At 48.1% G+C, this 13,514-nt stretch overlaps 2 protein-coding genes across 7 annotated transcripts in view; both read left to right on the forward strand.

The window, feature by feature from the left end:
• RIPK1 (receptor interacting serine/threonine kinase 1) overlaps positions 1-5,462 on the forward strand; it is a 55,844-nt gene extending 50,382 nt beyond the window's left edge. For all 5 annotated transcript variants that reach the window (XM_081144189.1, XM_081144187.1, XM_081144188.1 and 2 more), the window contains exons 10-11: positions 1,300-1,449; positions 3,402-5,462. In XM_081144189.1, the coding sequence (XP_081000315.1) occupies positions 1,300-1,449; positions 3,402-3,691 (440 nt within the window). In that variant the 3' untranslated portion in view covers positions 3,692-5,462. The remainder of the gene's footprint in view (positions 1-1,299; positions 1,450-3,401) is intronic.
• Positions 5,463-10,408: 4,946 nt separating this feature from the next.
• Positions 10,409-13,514, forward strand: part of BPHL (biphenyl hydrolase like) — a 37,207-nt gene continuing 34,101 nt past the window's right edge. Inside the window, exon 1 of one of the 2 annotated variants that reach the window (XM_081143629.1) lies at positions 10,409-10,789. In XM_081143629.1, coding sequence (XP_080999755.1) covers positions 10,683-10,789 — 107 coding nt within the window. In that variant the 5' untranslated portion in view covers positions 10,409-10,682. The remainder of the gene's footprint in view (positions 10,790-13,514) is intronic. The other variant, XM_081143630.1, reaches the window with a different exon arrangement.

Here is a 13,514-nt window from a genome sequence, read left to right on the forward strand (position 1 = left end):
ACAGCCGTTAGCTCTGCTGTAGGCTATAAGGTAACAGGGGGCAAGTTATTCAGAGTCTTCAGCTGCCAGATGCAACTTGCGCCACGGCATGCTCTCCATCCGACCATGTGGCCGGGTGTTTCAGTGAGGGTAGGGTTCCGAGCAGCTGCCTGCATGCGTTGGTTTATAGGGTTTGTGGCTGGTAGGCATCTTCTACTCTAACCTGAATCACCGTGGTCCCACTATACCCAATCTGCTTATATTCTTTTACTTGCTTACTGTTTTCTGAAGGTAAGAAATAAGTCTTGGATATTTTTATTTCCAATTTCATGTAGGTCAAAGGCTACCATTTCTGATGAGAGCCACATTGTCCCTGTATCCATTTCCAGAACTCTTCATCTTCCCAGACTGAGACTGTCGTCGGACAGGAAGTCCCTGTCCTTTCTCCTCCCAGCCCCTGGCAGCCAGCCTGCTGCTTTCTGTGTCTGAGTTCAGTTCCTGTAGGTGCCTGCTGTAACTGGGATCAGTCGTACGGGATTCATCCTTCACTGAGCACAGTGTCCTAAAGGTTCATCTGTGTTGTAGCCTGTGTCAGAATTTCCTTCCTTTTTAAGGCCAACTAATACTCCATTGTATGTATGCCCCACATGCGGTGTATCCATCTATGGATGGAACTCGAGTGGCTTCCACTTTTTGGCTATTATGAATAATGCTACATGGGGATATAAATACCTGTTTGAGGTCCTGCTTTCAGTTCTTTGGGGTATATACTCAGAAGTGGAATAGCTGGATCATGTGGTAATTCTATTTTTAACGTTTGGAGGAACCGCCACGTTGTTTCCCACAGCGGCTGCACCGTTTTGTATTCCCACTGTTAGCGCACAGGGCTCCAGTTTCTCCACATCCTTGTCAACACTTGTTTTCTGCTCTTTTATGGTCGTAGCCATCCTAATGGGTGTGAGGTGGTTCAGCCACATTTAAAAAAGAAAATTTTAGCCCGGCTGGGCGTGGCTCAGCAGTTGAGCATCAACCTGGGATCCAGGCGATCGGGGTTCGATTCCCGGTCAGGGCACATGCCCGGGTTGCGGGCTCAACCAATGACTCTCTTATTGTTGATGCTTCTATCTCTCTCCCTCCCTCTCCTTTCCTTTCTCTGAAATCAATAAAGATATATTTAAAAAAAAGAAAACTTTACAGGCCGGCATAGAATAAACAGTTTAACTTAAACATTTGGAGTAAAGCCCTGCCCCTTTGTGGTGTTGCAGTTTTCATCTTACTTTCAATTTAGATGCACTTACCTGTGTGCTTCTCTCTATTCAGGTGAGACTGCACAATATTCCATATACAACAGTGCTGGGGTTCAGATTGGAGACAGTAATCATATGGAGGTTGGTGGAATGAGTTTGCCATTTCCAGACTACACATACATGAACTGGAAAGAGCCAGCTTCTGCGTACCAAGATATCTTTGGTAAGATGCCCTTTAAGGGCCCATTGTCTAGCAACTTTGAGCTTTCTTTCTTGTTGAGAGGGATGTAGTGGAATCCTAAAATTTCTCTGATGATTCTCCCTGAAAGTTGTCACCTGTTTCCTCTGGAAAATATCTGTGTAATTTCCATATAATTTCTTTGTAATTTATTTCTGTTTAATATGGGGAAAATTACAGTATCTTAATTCATGGATTGTTGTGAAAATTAAGTGAGTCAGTATGTATAAAGAGCTTAGACCACTGCCTGGAACATAGTAAGATCTACAAAAGTGTTAAATTATCATCATTGTTATCATTAATATTACTACCCAGCCCTAGGACAGAGAGCTCTTTCAGGTCCTCATCAAAAGGAATTGTGTAAACTATAGGAGACTGCGCTGAACAGCACCTCTGTAATGAAAATGATGACTTTCTCTTATAGGTTCCACTATGTGAGCTAATAACATTAATCCCAAAACACTACCTGGGGAAAGCAGTCCTGAGGCCAGAACAATGTGATTTAAGAACCCAGCTTTCTGATTAACCCTAGTATTGGCAATTTTTGTCCTTAAGATCTAGTTAATAAACGTTTTAGGCTTCACTGGCCTTGAGGTCTCTGTTGCAAACTACTCAACTCACATTGTAGTGCAGTAGCAGCCACAGACAATATGTACACGGATGGCTGTGTTCCAGTAAAACCTTGTTTACAGAAACAGGCTGCTGCCAGCGTTGGTCCTCAGGCCTTAGTCTGCCAATCCCTGGTCTAGCCCACTTGAAGGATAGTTTTTAAAATACCTAGAGCAAAGGTTCCTAAATTTGAGGGAGATAAGGGTATCTTTGAGAATCTGATGAAACCCAGGGTTCCCTCTCACAGAGGGGTATGACAGCATTTGTCAAATATCTTGGGAGGTTTGGGACTGCCGACGTCTAGTGGTGATGATAACAGCTGCACTATAGGGAGCTGAGGAAAGAATGGGAGTTCAGCCCGGCCAGCATGGCTCAGTGGTTAAGCATTGACCTAGGATCCAGGAGATCCCAGTTCGATTTCCGGTCAGGGCACAAGCCCAGGTTGCAGGCTTGATCCCCAGTAGGGGGCGTGCAGGAGGCAGCCAATCAATGACTCTCTCATCATTGATGTTTCTCTCTCTCTTCCCCTCCCCCTCTCTCTCTGAAATCAATGAAAACATATGTAAAAAAGGGGGGGTTAAGGGGTAAACATTGGATGTCCTTTTCTGTATATTCAGCTTACTGAGCTAGAATGAGCGTCAAGGAGTAGGCTGGTTTGTGGTGGTGATTTTTTACTTCTGTTTCCTTTTATCATTTTTGTGAAGGCCTAAGGGGCAGGAACCAGTAGATGGAGAGAGGTTATGGCTCTAGGAGAGAGAGGACAGCAGTTGGGCAGGGGAGGGGTGAGTCCAGAAATAGACCTTGAAGGGTATCGTGCCTCATTCCTTAAAAGACGGGAAGGCATTGCCGTTTAACAGGTAGGCTCACACTCGGTCTCAGTTCCCTTGGCTGAGTAAGAGGAAAGCAAACTGTTGGGCGAAGGGGATGAGGAGTTGAGTGGCCTTAACTCTGGCCGTATGTAAGTGAAAAATGCCCCAAAGGAAAAAAAAAATGGTGTTTTCCCTCTTTACATCAGGAAGGTCTAGTACAAGTAGGGCCGCTGGCTAAGGTTGTCTAAAACAGCTGAATAGGCAAGGGTTTTAATTCCAAAGCCCTCAGCTGTGGCTCAGAGATGCATTTGCTAGGAGGGAGTGTCCCCTATTCTAATTCACAGAAACTCCCCATGGGCTAGCAGACATGTAAAGTATCACCCACTGAGTCGACAGCTATATAATTAAGAACTTCCCTTTCCGCTGCACTGCAGGTACTCTTCACTTCATGCAGGGTTTGAAGCTAGAATGTTCAAATGGGTTGCAGCTTGATGCCTTCTCCTGTCTTCTTTTTGGCAGATAATACCACTAGTTTGACTGATGAACACCTGGACCCAGTCAGAGAAAATCTGGGAAGGACCTGGAAAAGCTGTGCCCGTAAAATGGGCTTCACCGAATCTCAGATTGATGAAATTGACCATGACTATGAGCGAGATGGATTAAAAGAGAAAGTTTACCAGATGCTCCAGAAGTGGCTGATGAGGGAAGGCAGTAAGAGGGCCACAGTGGGAAAGCTGGCCCGTGCGCTGTACCAGTGCTCACGCATAGACCTGCTGAACTGTTTGGTGGCGCATATCAGCCAGAACTAACTAGAAGGAGCTTCGGCAGCATGAAGTCATCTCACTTAGTGAGTGGTCCACTGAACTTGTGCTGCCTCAGACCATCCACAATTCTTTCCTCACTGATGTGGGTTCTGTGTCTACATAAAATCATTTCCTGCATTCCATAGCTGGACAGTGGGAAAGAGGCTGTAGCAACCCACTAAACTGGAAGACCGATTAATGGCCTCCATAAGAAAAGAAGCCTGATTGGGTTTTGAAAGGGAGAAAACAGAGATTTGAGAGAGATTGTTTTCTTTCACTTTACCCCATAACCCCCAGTTATGCTGCTCATTCAGTTTCCTAGAATTTTGTTTGAGCAAGAGAAAAAAATTCAGAGAATGTGAACTAAGTCAACTTTCTTATTTTGTGCTCTTTCCTCTACATAGGCTCCTGTTATAACCAAAGCACAGAAAAATTCTAAGCTCTTCCAACAGGGTTTCTTGGTATCACAGCCACAGTTCATTTCAGAGTGACAGGATCTGTTAACTTCAGTGTCACATGCTGTGTCACTCACTACAGGCTTCAAGAACTGCATGGAACCTTCACTCCATAAATTAACTGAAGGGATTTTAAGCTGTACTAAGAAGGGAAAGAATAGAAAACAAAAACACCACAATTTCACAGACAGTTGTTGCAAGAAATTGCTACTAAATGTGACTACAAAAATTCTTAAGTTTTTAATTTTTTTCGTAGTAACCTGGCACTTTAGGCACTTTCCAAACCTGTGTGCCCTGAAGGGGGAGCAGGTGTGCAGGGGTCTTGTCTTCACCTTGGCTGTGACTGGAGCCTCTGGGCCGATCACTGTTGAACAGTTCCCCCTGGGAGGTGTAGAGACATTGTCATTTTTTCCTGTAAGCTAGAACATAGAAAGGACAGCTTCAGAGCCTGGTGGTTGTGGCTCTAGCTCTCAGCCCTTCAAAGCCCACGTGAAACTCAGGAATGAGTGAAGAAACTAGAGGACGGAAGGCAGCCGGGCCATCTCACAGCACTGCCAGCACTTTGCTTAACAGAGAGGGTGTGCCCTTGTGCTTAGCCCCTGGAGGGAAGGAGAGGACGGTGCAGTGTGGTCAGTCCGGCTGTCAGGACAGATTCTAGTGTCTGGTGGGCTAATAACAGTATTAGTGGTTCTGATTGTAAATCTCCGTCCCCAGCACAAACGCGCGTGGGTGCGTGTGCACACACACAATCCAGCCCCAGCACACGCGTGCGCACCCCCCCCCCCCCCCCCTGCGAAGTGGGGCTGTAAAACAGGATTTCTCCATCTCAGCACTACTGGCTTCTGGGGCTGGATAATTCTTTGTTGTAGGGGACTGTGCTGTGCATTGTAGGATGTTTGGAAACAATTCTGCCCTCTACTCACTAGACGCCAATAGCCCTGTTCTCCCCCTCCTCCCATCCCCAGTTGTGACACAGATGTCTCTAGACAGTGCCAGATGTTCCCTGGAAGGGCAAAATCGCCCCCATTGAGAAGATCCTGTTATAAAGTTATGAACCTGTTTTCTTATCACACATACGTAGGCTCACTACTTCACTGCCATACAGCATTGATCACAAACACCAAAAGGAAACGAGTGGGGCAGGTCCCAGGCTTTGCTAGTGGGCTGGGTAAGGTCTTTTCTAAATGTATCCTCTGTCTTAACGGTATGATGTTCTAAAATCTTCAGCTTCGATAGAGATCAAATGATCAATGATAAGAAGCAAAAATGGACAGTGTTTTTAATTGACTTTCTAAAAATAAAATTTTGTACCTTAAATATAAGCCATTGAAATGATGTGTGCTTGTATAAACGAGAGTTTAGGGTTCTCACTGGGACTTTACCCATGGAGGTTGGCGGCTCCGATGCATAATCATCCTCTCACTGCCTGCTGTTGGCAGGAGAGAGGAGGCTGGTGGGAAAAGGAGGAGATGCTTCTGGACAGAGCATTTTGAATCAGGATGGGAGCTCACTGCCCTGAGAGCCTGCAGCACTGCCATCCTTGAGACACGGCTCGGGCCGTTCCTTCCGTCCACACGCTAAACCTGGGCTGAAAGGTCAAATTGCACTGGAGGAGTTTTCAGTGCAAGGCCCAAGCACCACAAAAACCACGAGTCTTCAGCAGAAACCAACGAAGTGAGGTGACTACAAAATGAGAAAGAAGAGTATCCCTACTTGGTTCCAAACAGAAATTTAGGGCCTAAGGTTACCACTGGCAAATAGGAACCCCTTCCCATTCAGGCTTGCTTGGTGGATTGCCCACTTATTGCTATCGTCATAATCTTTGCTTTGGGTCCAGAATGTGAAGTTAGTTCTTTAAAAATACAAAAAGTTTGCCCTGGCCAGTGTGGCTCCGTTGGTTGGGCAGCATCCCTTGCACCAGAAGGTTGCGGATTTGATTCCTGGTCAGGGCACATGCCCCGCTTGCGGGCTCCGTCCCCAGTGGGGAGCATGCAGGAGGCAGCCTGTCGATGTTTCACTCTCACACTGATGTTTCTTTCTACTCCCTTCCTCTCTCTGTTATAGATCATTAAAAATATTTTTTAAAGTAAAAAAATGAAAGTAGTTTCTTACAAAATGTTTTAAATAGTATTTTCCCAAACATTTTAATGTTATCTATAGCTAACAGTTTTTCTAATTATACTAATATAAATAAAAATAGGTGTTTCTTCTGGTCACAAAAATCATTGAAGGGCTATGCTGCTGCACTGAATTATCATGTGTAATCCACGTGCAGGGTTCTGAAATCAAGCAGACTTAACCCCCCTCTGCCACTGTTCAGCTGTGTGCCCAAGGCCTGCTTCCTCACCTCTCTCAGCCTGTTTCCTCACCTATAGAGAGGGCAAAGTACGTAAGATTGGTGAGAAGACTAAGAGAAGATAATGCATCATAAGGTGCCTGGCACAAAAGTAGTAATTTTTTTAACTACATACTCAAGTGTATACTTTAAATTGTGACACCAATAACCTAAAGCCTCACCGTGCTACCGCTTTGCTTACCAGTAGGATAATATGTTAAAATTGTAGATAATTATTTTTAATCATCATCTCTGACAAGAAACCCCAATCAACATTTCAGGAAAAGATAAGGAAATGTCCCACCAAAGATTTGTGAAATTCAAATGACAGTAGTCAGCTGAAATACAAATCTTTCTATTCAGGAAATTTGATTTTTGTTGAAAGAATATAAATATTTTTGCATATGCCATATTAGGTCAAGCCTGCCTTTACTGCTCAAGAAATCCCAATGGACCAGTGAGAACCCTGCAGGTAACAGGACTTCTCATGGCTGCAACACTTAGCAGCACTGCGGGTCTCAGAGGAGAAGCCATGTAACATGCAAGGAAGCTGCAGTCATCTTGAAAAACTCAAGCCAAGACTAACCAGCCACAGATCTGCCAGCCATTTCCAGTTAAGGCGAAATGGTCATCAGAATTAAAGGGATGTTGCTTTTCTCCACCGAATCTCCAAGTCCAGATGCTTACAGCCTTTATAAAGCTTGAATCATATGGTCTTGAAGAAAAGAGTTTAATGTGGTGAAGTACACATAACAAGTTTACCATCTTAACACATTGCGTACCGCACAGAAATCTCTAAGACATATGCCAGGGACCACACGTTTTTGGGCAAACTGCACATTATTTAAATCATCATAACTACAGATCATATTGCACTTTAGGTGTTGTTTTTCAATAATTATAACATTTTTATTTACAAAAACAAAGTTCCTAGTACTTTTTTAACGTATGGTACTGCGTAAAACATTTTCCTCGATGAAGAGGGACCAAACAAAATTTACATAAGTATCTAGATTCGCTCCTTTTTCCATGGGCGGCACAAACTCTGCAGGCTCTCGTAGGAAATTTTTTCTTTCCACTCGCTGGAATACACATAGGTTCATGCTGCTTCATATCACCTGACAACCTTTTTGGTGGATCTTTACGAGGTGCTCTCCTTGCACCCCCAGGGGAAGGGCTGGACAGATTTGTCTCTGGTTCCAGACAGCCTTCATTATTGTCATCCAGTCTCTCACCACTGATAGCAGAAACTGTTTATACTTCATTTTTGCTTGTGGATTGAAGACATTGTACACTCTAAATGAATTGAAAAGTCCACAGTTTGTAAGGTACAGCACTACTTTTTTTGTCCATTTCATCGTTTTCCTTAGAACTACACGAAAGGAAGTGAGCTGCACGGTCAACGCCTTTCATGTGGGCATTGTATTCCTTGATGCAGGTAGGGTTTACCATATTCTCTCCCGTTTTTCTATTTTTTTTCCTGTTGTCAAGACAGAAGTGTCATGGATCGCTGATATCATCCGGACAACCCGCTTGTCTTTCCATGCTAGGAGAAGAATATCGCCTTTTCTGGAAAATATTATGTCACCTTTCTTCATTCTTGATGTTTTCATTTTCAAATTTGGCGGTAAACCTCTACTCTCCCTAATAGTCCCACAGACTCTAGTTTTGTTCTGTAGCAGCAATTCAGCAGTAGATGTAGCATTGCAATAATTATCCTGCTAAATATGGTGCCATATGCCAAGATAGGGTCCAAGGACTGAAAGGGCAGTTTCTTGCAATTCTTTCCTTCAGCAGTGTATATCTCCATATTGCAGATATAGCCAGTGTCACTCTCGCACACCATCTGAACAAGTAAACCATATTTTGTTAATTCCACTGGGTTGTACGTGCAAAATTTTAAACGTCCTCTCCATGGAATCATTCCCTCGTCCAAAGACAACTGTTGCTTTGGTTTGTATATTGTTCGAAATTTATGCAGGAAATAATCCAGCACAGGTTGGATCTTGGAAAGTCTCCCCGAGCGACTGTCCATTTTGGCGTTATCACTGAAATGCCAGAATGCCCATATTTGCTCAAATCTATGGCGACTCATTGTCTGTGGAAATGTAGGGGTACATATCAAAGGATCTGTTGAACAATAGTCTTTCAAGCTATCTTTTCTTGTTTGACCCATCAGAATAATTAGGCCAAGGAATTTCTTGATGGATTTCTGTGTAACCGGAGACCACTTTTGTGTTCTAGATGGTGTTTTGTGTTTCATTGCGGTTTGATCTTGATAGTTGGACAGCTCTTTGCACAACATCTCAATTCATCACCAAAAAAGAGATTGGTCACAGAGGGTAGAGTCACACTGAGATGGAAATGTAGTGACCCCAGCATGACCTTCAAACATTTGTAAGCATGGTGGTGTGTCAATTTCAGACCAACAATTATCAGTAGCTTCCTCAGTGTTGGAATCACTTGAAAGCACCGCCACCTTGTGCTTCCTTACAGGTCTAACAATTTCACTGTCAGTAGAGTCAGTAGAATCGGCTCCGGAATCGTCAAAACAGTCATCCACATCTTCGATCTCACTAGGAATATCTGATAAATTATTGTTAAATACTTCCGGAAGTGTATCAGTTTTGTTGGTTTCCTTCCTTTTTCTGAGAGAGGGCATTTCTAAAAGCGCCAGGAACTTGAAGACAAAGACTATTCGAATGACCAAAATACAGTGTAACTGCAATGCTTTATGGGTTCGTGCAATTATATAGTTTTTCGCAGATTGACCTGCACAGTTTCCACCAATGAGAGCGCTTCACTCCACGTGGACAAGACACCCTGTGGACATCTAAGGTCCATAACAGATGGCGCGTGAAACACGAGAAGACTCATGAGCGGTAGGGAGTGTTACCCATTTTCAGGTGCACAGCCCAGTTAAGTGCGTTCACACTGTGCTCCCATCACCACCCTCCAAAGCCTTTTCATCTTGTGAGATTGAAAGTCTGTCCCCATTAAACACAAACTCCTCACCCCCGCCCGCAGTCCCTGACAACCACCATTCTCCCTATGAAGGCGCCTCCGCTGGGACCTCAGAAGTGGCGCCATCCAGGATTTGTCCTGTGACTGGCTTGTCCCGCGGAGCACCCGTGAGGCCGCAGGTGCGGGCTGTCCCTCCTAAGGCAGGCAGGGCTCCACCGAGCGTGCACCGTGGGCAGTCCGCTGCTGCCACTTCTCCGCGATTGTGAAGTTTGCGGCGGCGACCTGCGTCCCACCCCCTGGGCGCCAGCAGAGGGGCCGCGGGACCGCACGCCTGTAATCCCGCACCGACCGCTCCCCCGTCAGGTCCCCCCAGCGCCGGCGCCCCGGGCCTGCGCATCCTCGCCCACGCGTCAACTCAAGCGTGTTTTTAAAGTAACAGCCATTCTCACGCCTGTGAGGTGGTTTGAAGAACAAAAAGGTTTCAATCCCATCATCTCGGGAAGCAAACGCACTTCACCCGCCTTCGCAGCCGCGCTGAGCGCCTCCACGGTCGGCGGCCCGCGAGCTGGGGGGGAGGGGCCGCGAGCCCGCCCCCGCGCCGCCCGCCCGCCTCCCCGCACCGCCCGCCTCCCCGCACCGCCCGCACCCCGCACCTGCACGCCCGCCTCCCCGCGCCCACCCGCCTCCCCGCGCCGCCCGCACGCCCCCCGCGAGCCCGCACGCCCGCCTCCCCGCACTGCGCGCCCACCCGCCTCCCCGCGCCGCCCGCACGCCCCCCGCGCGCCCGCCTCCCTACCCGCCTCCCCGCGCCGCCTGCCGCGCGCCCGCCCTCACGCCCCCCGCGAGCCCGCACCGCGCGCCCGCACGCCCGCCTCCCCGCGCCGCCCGCCTCCCCGCACTGCGCGCCCACCCGCCTCCCCGCGCCGCCCACACGCCCCCCGCGCGCCCGCACGCCCGCCTCCCCGCCAGGCGCGGGACGAGCAGACCCGGCGGGGTGCGCCCTGCGCAGCTAGAGCTGGCAGCCCAGTGACGACGATCTGGGCCCCGGAGCCGTGGGACCGCAAGCCCCGTTCTTCAGGGGTCAGCGAGCACTCGGCGAGCCGCGGGACGGGGTCGCGGGGACTCCGCGTCCGGCAGAGCGCGGCGGCCGCTGGGGGACTCGGCGGACGGCCGGGCGCATGCGCGGACCCGGAGGCCTGCGGACTCGGCGCATGCGCGTGCGCGGCGCTGGCGACGCGGGACCATGGCGGCGGCAATGGGCGGCGGCGGGGCGCCCCGGCTGCGGCTCCTCCTCTCGGCTCTGAAGTCGCGGCCCCACGTTCCCCTGGCCCGGCCCGCGGCCGCGTTCGGGTAATGGCGCCCACGCCCCTGCGGGAGCTCGCGTGCCGCGTCCGCGCGCCCGGGTGGGGGCGGGGCGGGGAGGAAGCGGCGGGGCGCGTGCGGGCCGCCGGCCGGCCCGGGGCTCGGGGCTCGGGGCCGCAGTGCAGCTGCCTCCGCCCCGCCCTGCCCCGGAGCCCGGGGGTCGCCGCCGGGGAGCCAGCCCCTTCGCGGTGCGGACCGGAGGGACCCGGGCGCGCGGCAGCCGAGGCCGACCCCTGCTGGGGCCCCGGCCCCCGCGAGGCCCCCGGGCCCCGGCCCCCCGCAAGGCCCCCGGCCCCCGCGAGGCCCCCCGTTTCCTGGGTCAGGGCCACCCTGCGGCCGCCTGCGACCCCTTAGCCCCGAGGCCTTTGGCTGCTGTCCGGCGAGAATCCAGGCTCCCGGAGGCCTGATGCCGGGCCGGGGAGATGCCCAGGGATCTCTTTTCTCTCTGTGCCCCCCACACACACTTTTTGAGAGGAAACAACAACAAAAGTCGATTAATCTCTGACCGACTGTCTTAAAAATGGGCGCCCAGGTCCCGAGAGGCACTGGCGCGAGCGCCCACGGCCGGGCAGGGGCTCGGCCCTGCGCCCCGACCTGCCCGCGCTCTCCCTGCGCGTGCGCGGCGAGCCTGCCGGGCAAGTCCCGCCCGTGACCGGGGAAAGTCGTGGGGGAGGTACCCTGCGTTAGGACTGCGCTCCAAGGTGGAAACTTCTCATTTGAAAGGAGAAAGGAGGCTGGCCAGCTTCACATTTTTATATTGTGATCGACTAGGAGTCTCGTATTTGATTCAGGTTCTTTTTTATTATTTTAGATCTTTTAGAAGATTTTCAGGACTGTTTTGGTGCAAATGGCAAAAAATGTCAATGTCCACAGCAGTGTAAATCAACACTGGACAATAGCGATTTATCCAGCTCCCGTTCGCAGAATGGGATTGAAATGAAGTTACTGTGATTTTACCAATATCAGAGTTATGGTAGGTTATTTAATGGTTGCAGGAAGGCTGATTCATTAGCACTGCAAATCATTCTCACTAAAATGTCTCTGAAAAACAGGTTTCTCTGGAACAGGTGTTCTCAGGAACTTGAACTGCCATTTTATAAGTGTGGTTGCAAATTGATGTACATGCAGTCAGGGAAAACAAGCGGTGGTATTGGTTACTCCTGGGACAAGCTGCAGCCCAGTTTAAGCCAGTGCCTGGCCTACAGTTGAGTTGTGTTCCAAAACCTTGTTTGTAAGTCTGTTATTGGGAACACTGACTTTTATTTCGTAATCTATAAAGTGGTTTGTACCAGGATCAGGTAAAAAAAACCCTTTCTACCTAGAATTGTGTTACGTACAATCACGATATTAGTAATTTATAGAATCTAACTACCTGCCTGATGTAAAATTTTTTTCGAGTTCATCCTCAGGATGTTCTGTGGGAGAATCAGAGATTCTCCTTCCCTTGGCACCTTCTTTCTGACCCTCAGGGTGAGTGTGGCCCCAGTGCCCGAGCCCTGTTGGGAACCCACGAGGTTACAGAAAAAGCGAGGCCTCTGGTGTTCAGATGGCTTCATTGGCACTTCCTAGCTGCTTAATGTGAGCAGGTTACTTAACCTCTCTGAGCTGCATGCCTTGCAGAATTGTTCTGAGGATTCGAGAAAGTGAATGTAAAAGGTCTGGAACATAAGAATTAAGTAACTAGTAGGAAAAATTAGTAATGATACATATATGAATATCTAAATAATAATACAATGTATAAAATATGTAAAAATATGTCATCAAATTTCATGTAAATCCATGCCCTAACCGGTAGCTTGGTTTTTATAGCCAGTGGTTACTTTGGAAAAAATATATACAAAAGAAATGGCTAAAAATACAAGATATAGAGAATATGTAGGACTTTCAAAGTGAGGATGTATCCTATTAATAGACCTCATTTTTATTTCTAAGCCAAGTGTAAAAAGTGCCAAAGGCTCAGGTGTCAGCAGTCAGGTGCTCATCTTGACTTATTAACTTCCCAGCGGGGTGACTGGGGCAAAGTCCCTAAACCTAACCCTCAGCTTCCTCCATGGTAAAATGTGGTTACATTTAATTAATGTGCATCATGTAGCGAAACAAGAGACAAGATAAGCTCTTACCAGAGTCCATTATTTAGTTTAGTAATTATACTAAATGTTAGTTTTAATCATTTGCCCCAAACTCTTACGTTCTTACCTCTCCCACAGTCGACTCTTCCTCTTTGAGGGGAGTGGCTCTGCCCTCAGTCAGGAACTGATTGCCATTGTATTGCTCCTCACTTCCTTGCCTTTCACAAAATTGTCCAGCCTCACAGGAAAAAAGGAGCCAAGGACAAATACAAGGTAAAAATGGGCTCTTGTAGCTGGGCATGCCTTTCTACAGGCTGTTTTTAAAAGGGAGACAGGATTTTTTTCTCCTCCAAGACATCAACTCAGTACAGTAGTTCATAACCTGGGCTACCTATTAGAATCTCTTAGGGATTTAAAAAAATACAGGTACCTGGGTCCCACCCCAGAGATGTTGATTTGGTGCCGCCCGGGCATCCAGAGATTTAAGTTTGCCAGAAAAGGAAAGGAAAAAACTAAAAAATGCAGTTGTAATAATAATTAAATTTTTATTTTATTTTTTAAATATATCTTTATTGATTTCAGAGAGAGGAAAAAAGAGGGAGAGAGAGATAGAAACATCAATGATGAGAGAGTCATTGATTGAG

Source organism: Miniopterus schreibersii, assembly GCF_964146895.1.
Source record: "Miniopterus schreibersii genome assembly, chromosome: 8".
Lineage (NCBI taxonomy): Eukaryota > Metazoa > Chordata > Mammalia > Chiroptera > Miniopteridae > Miniopterus > Miniopterus schreibersii.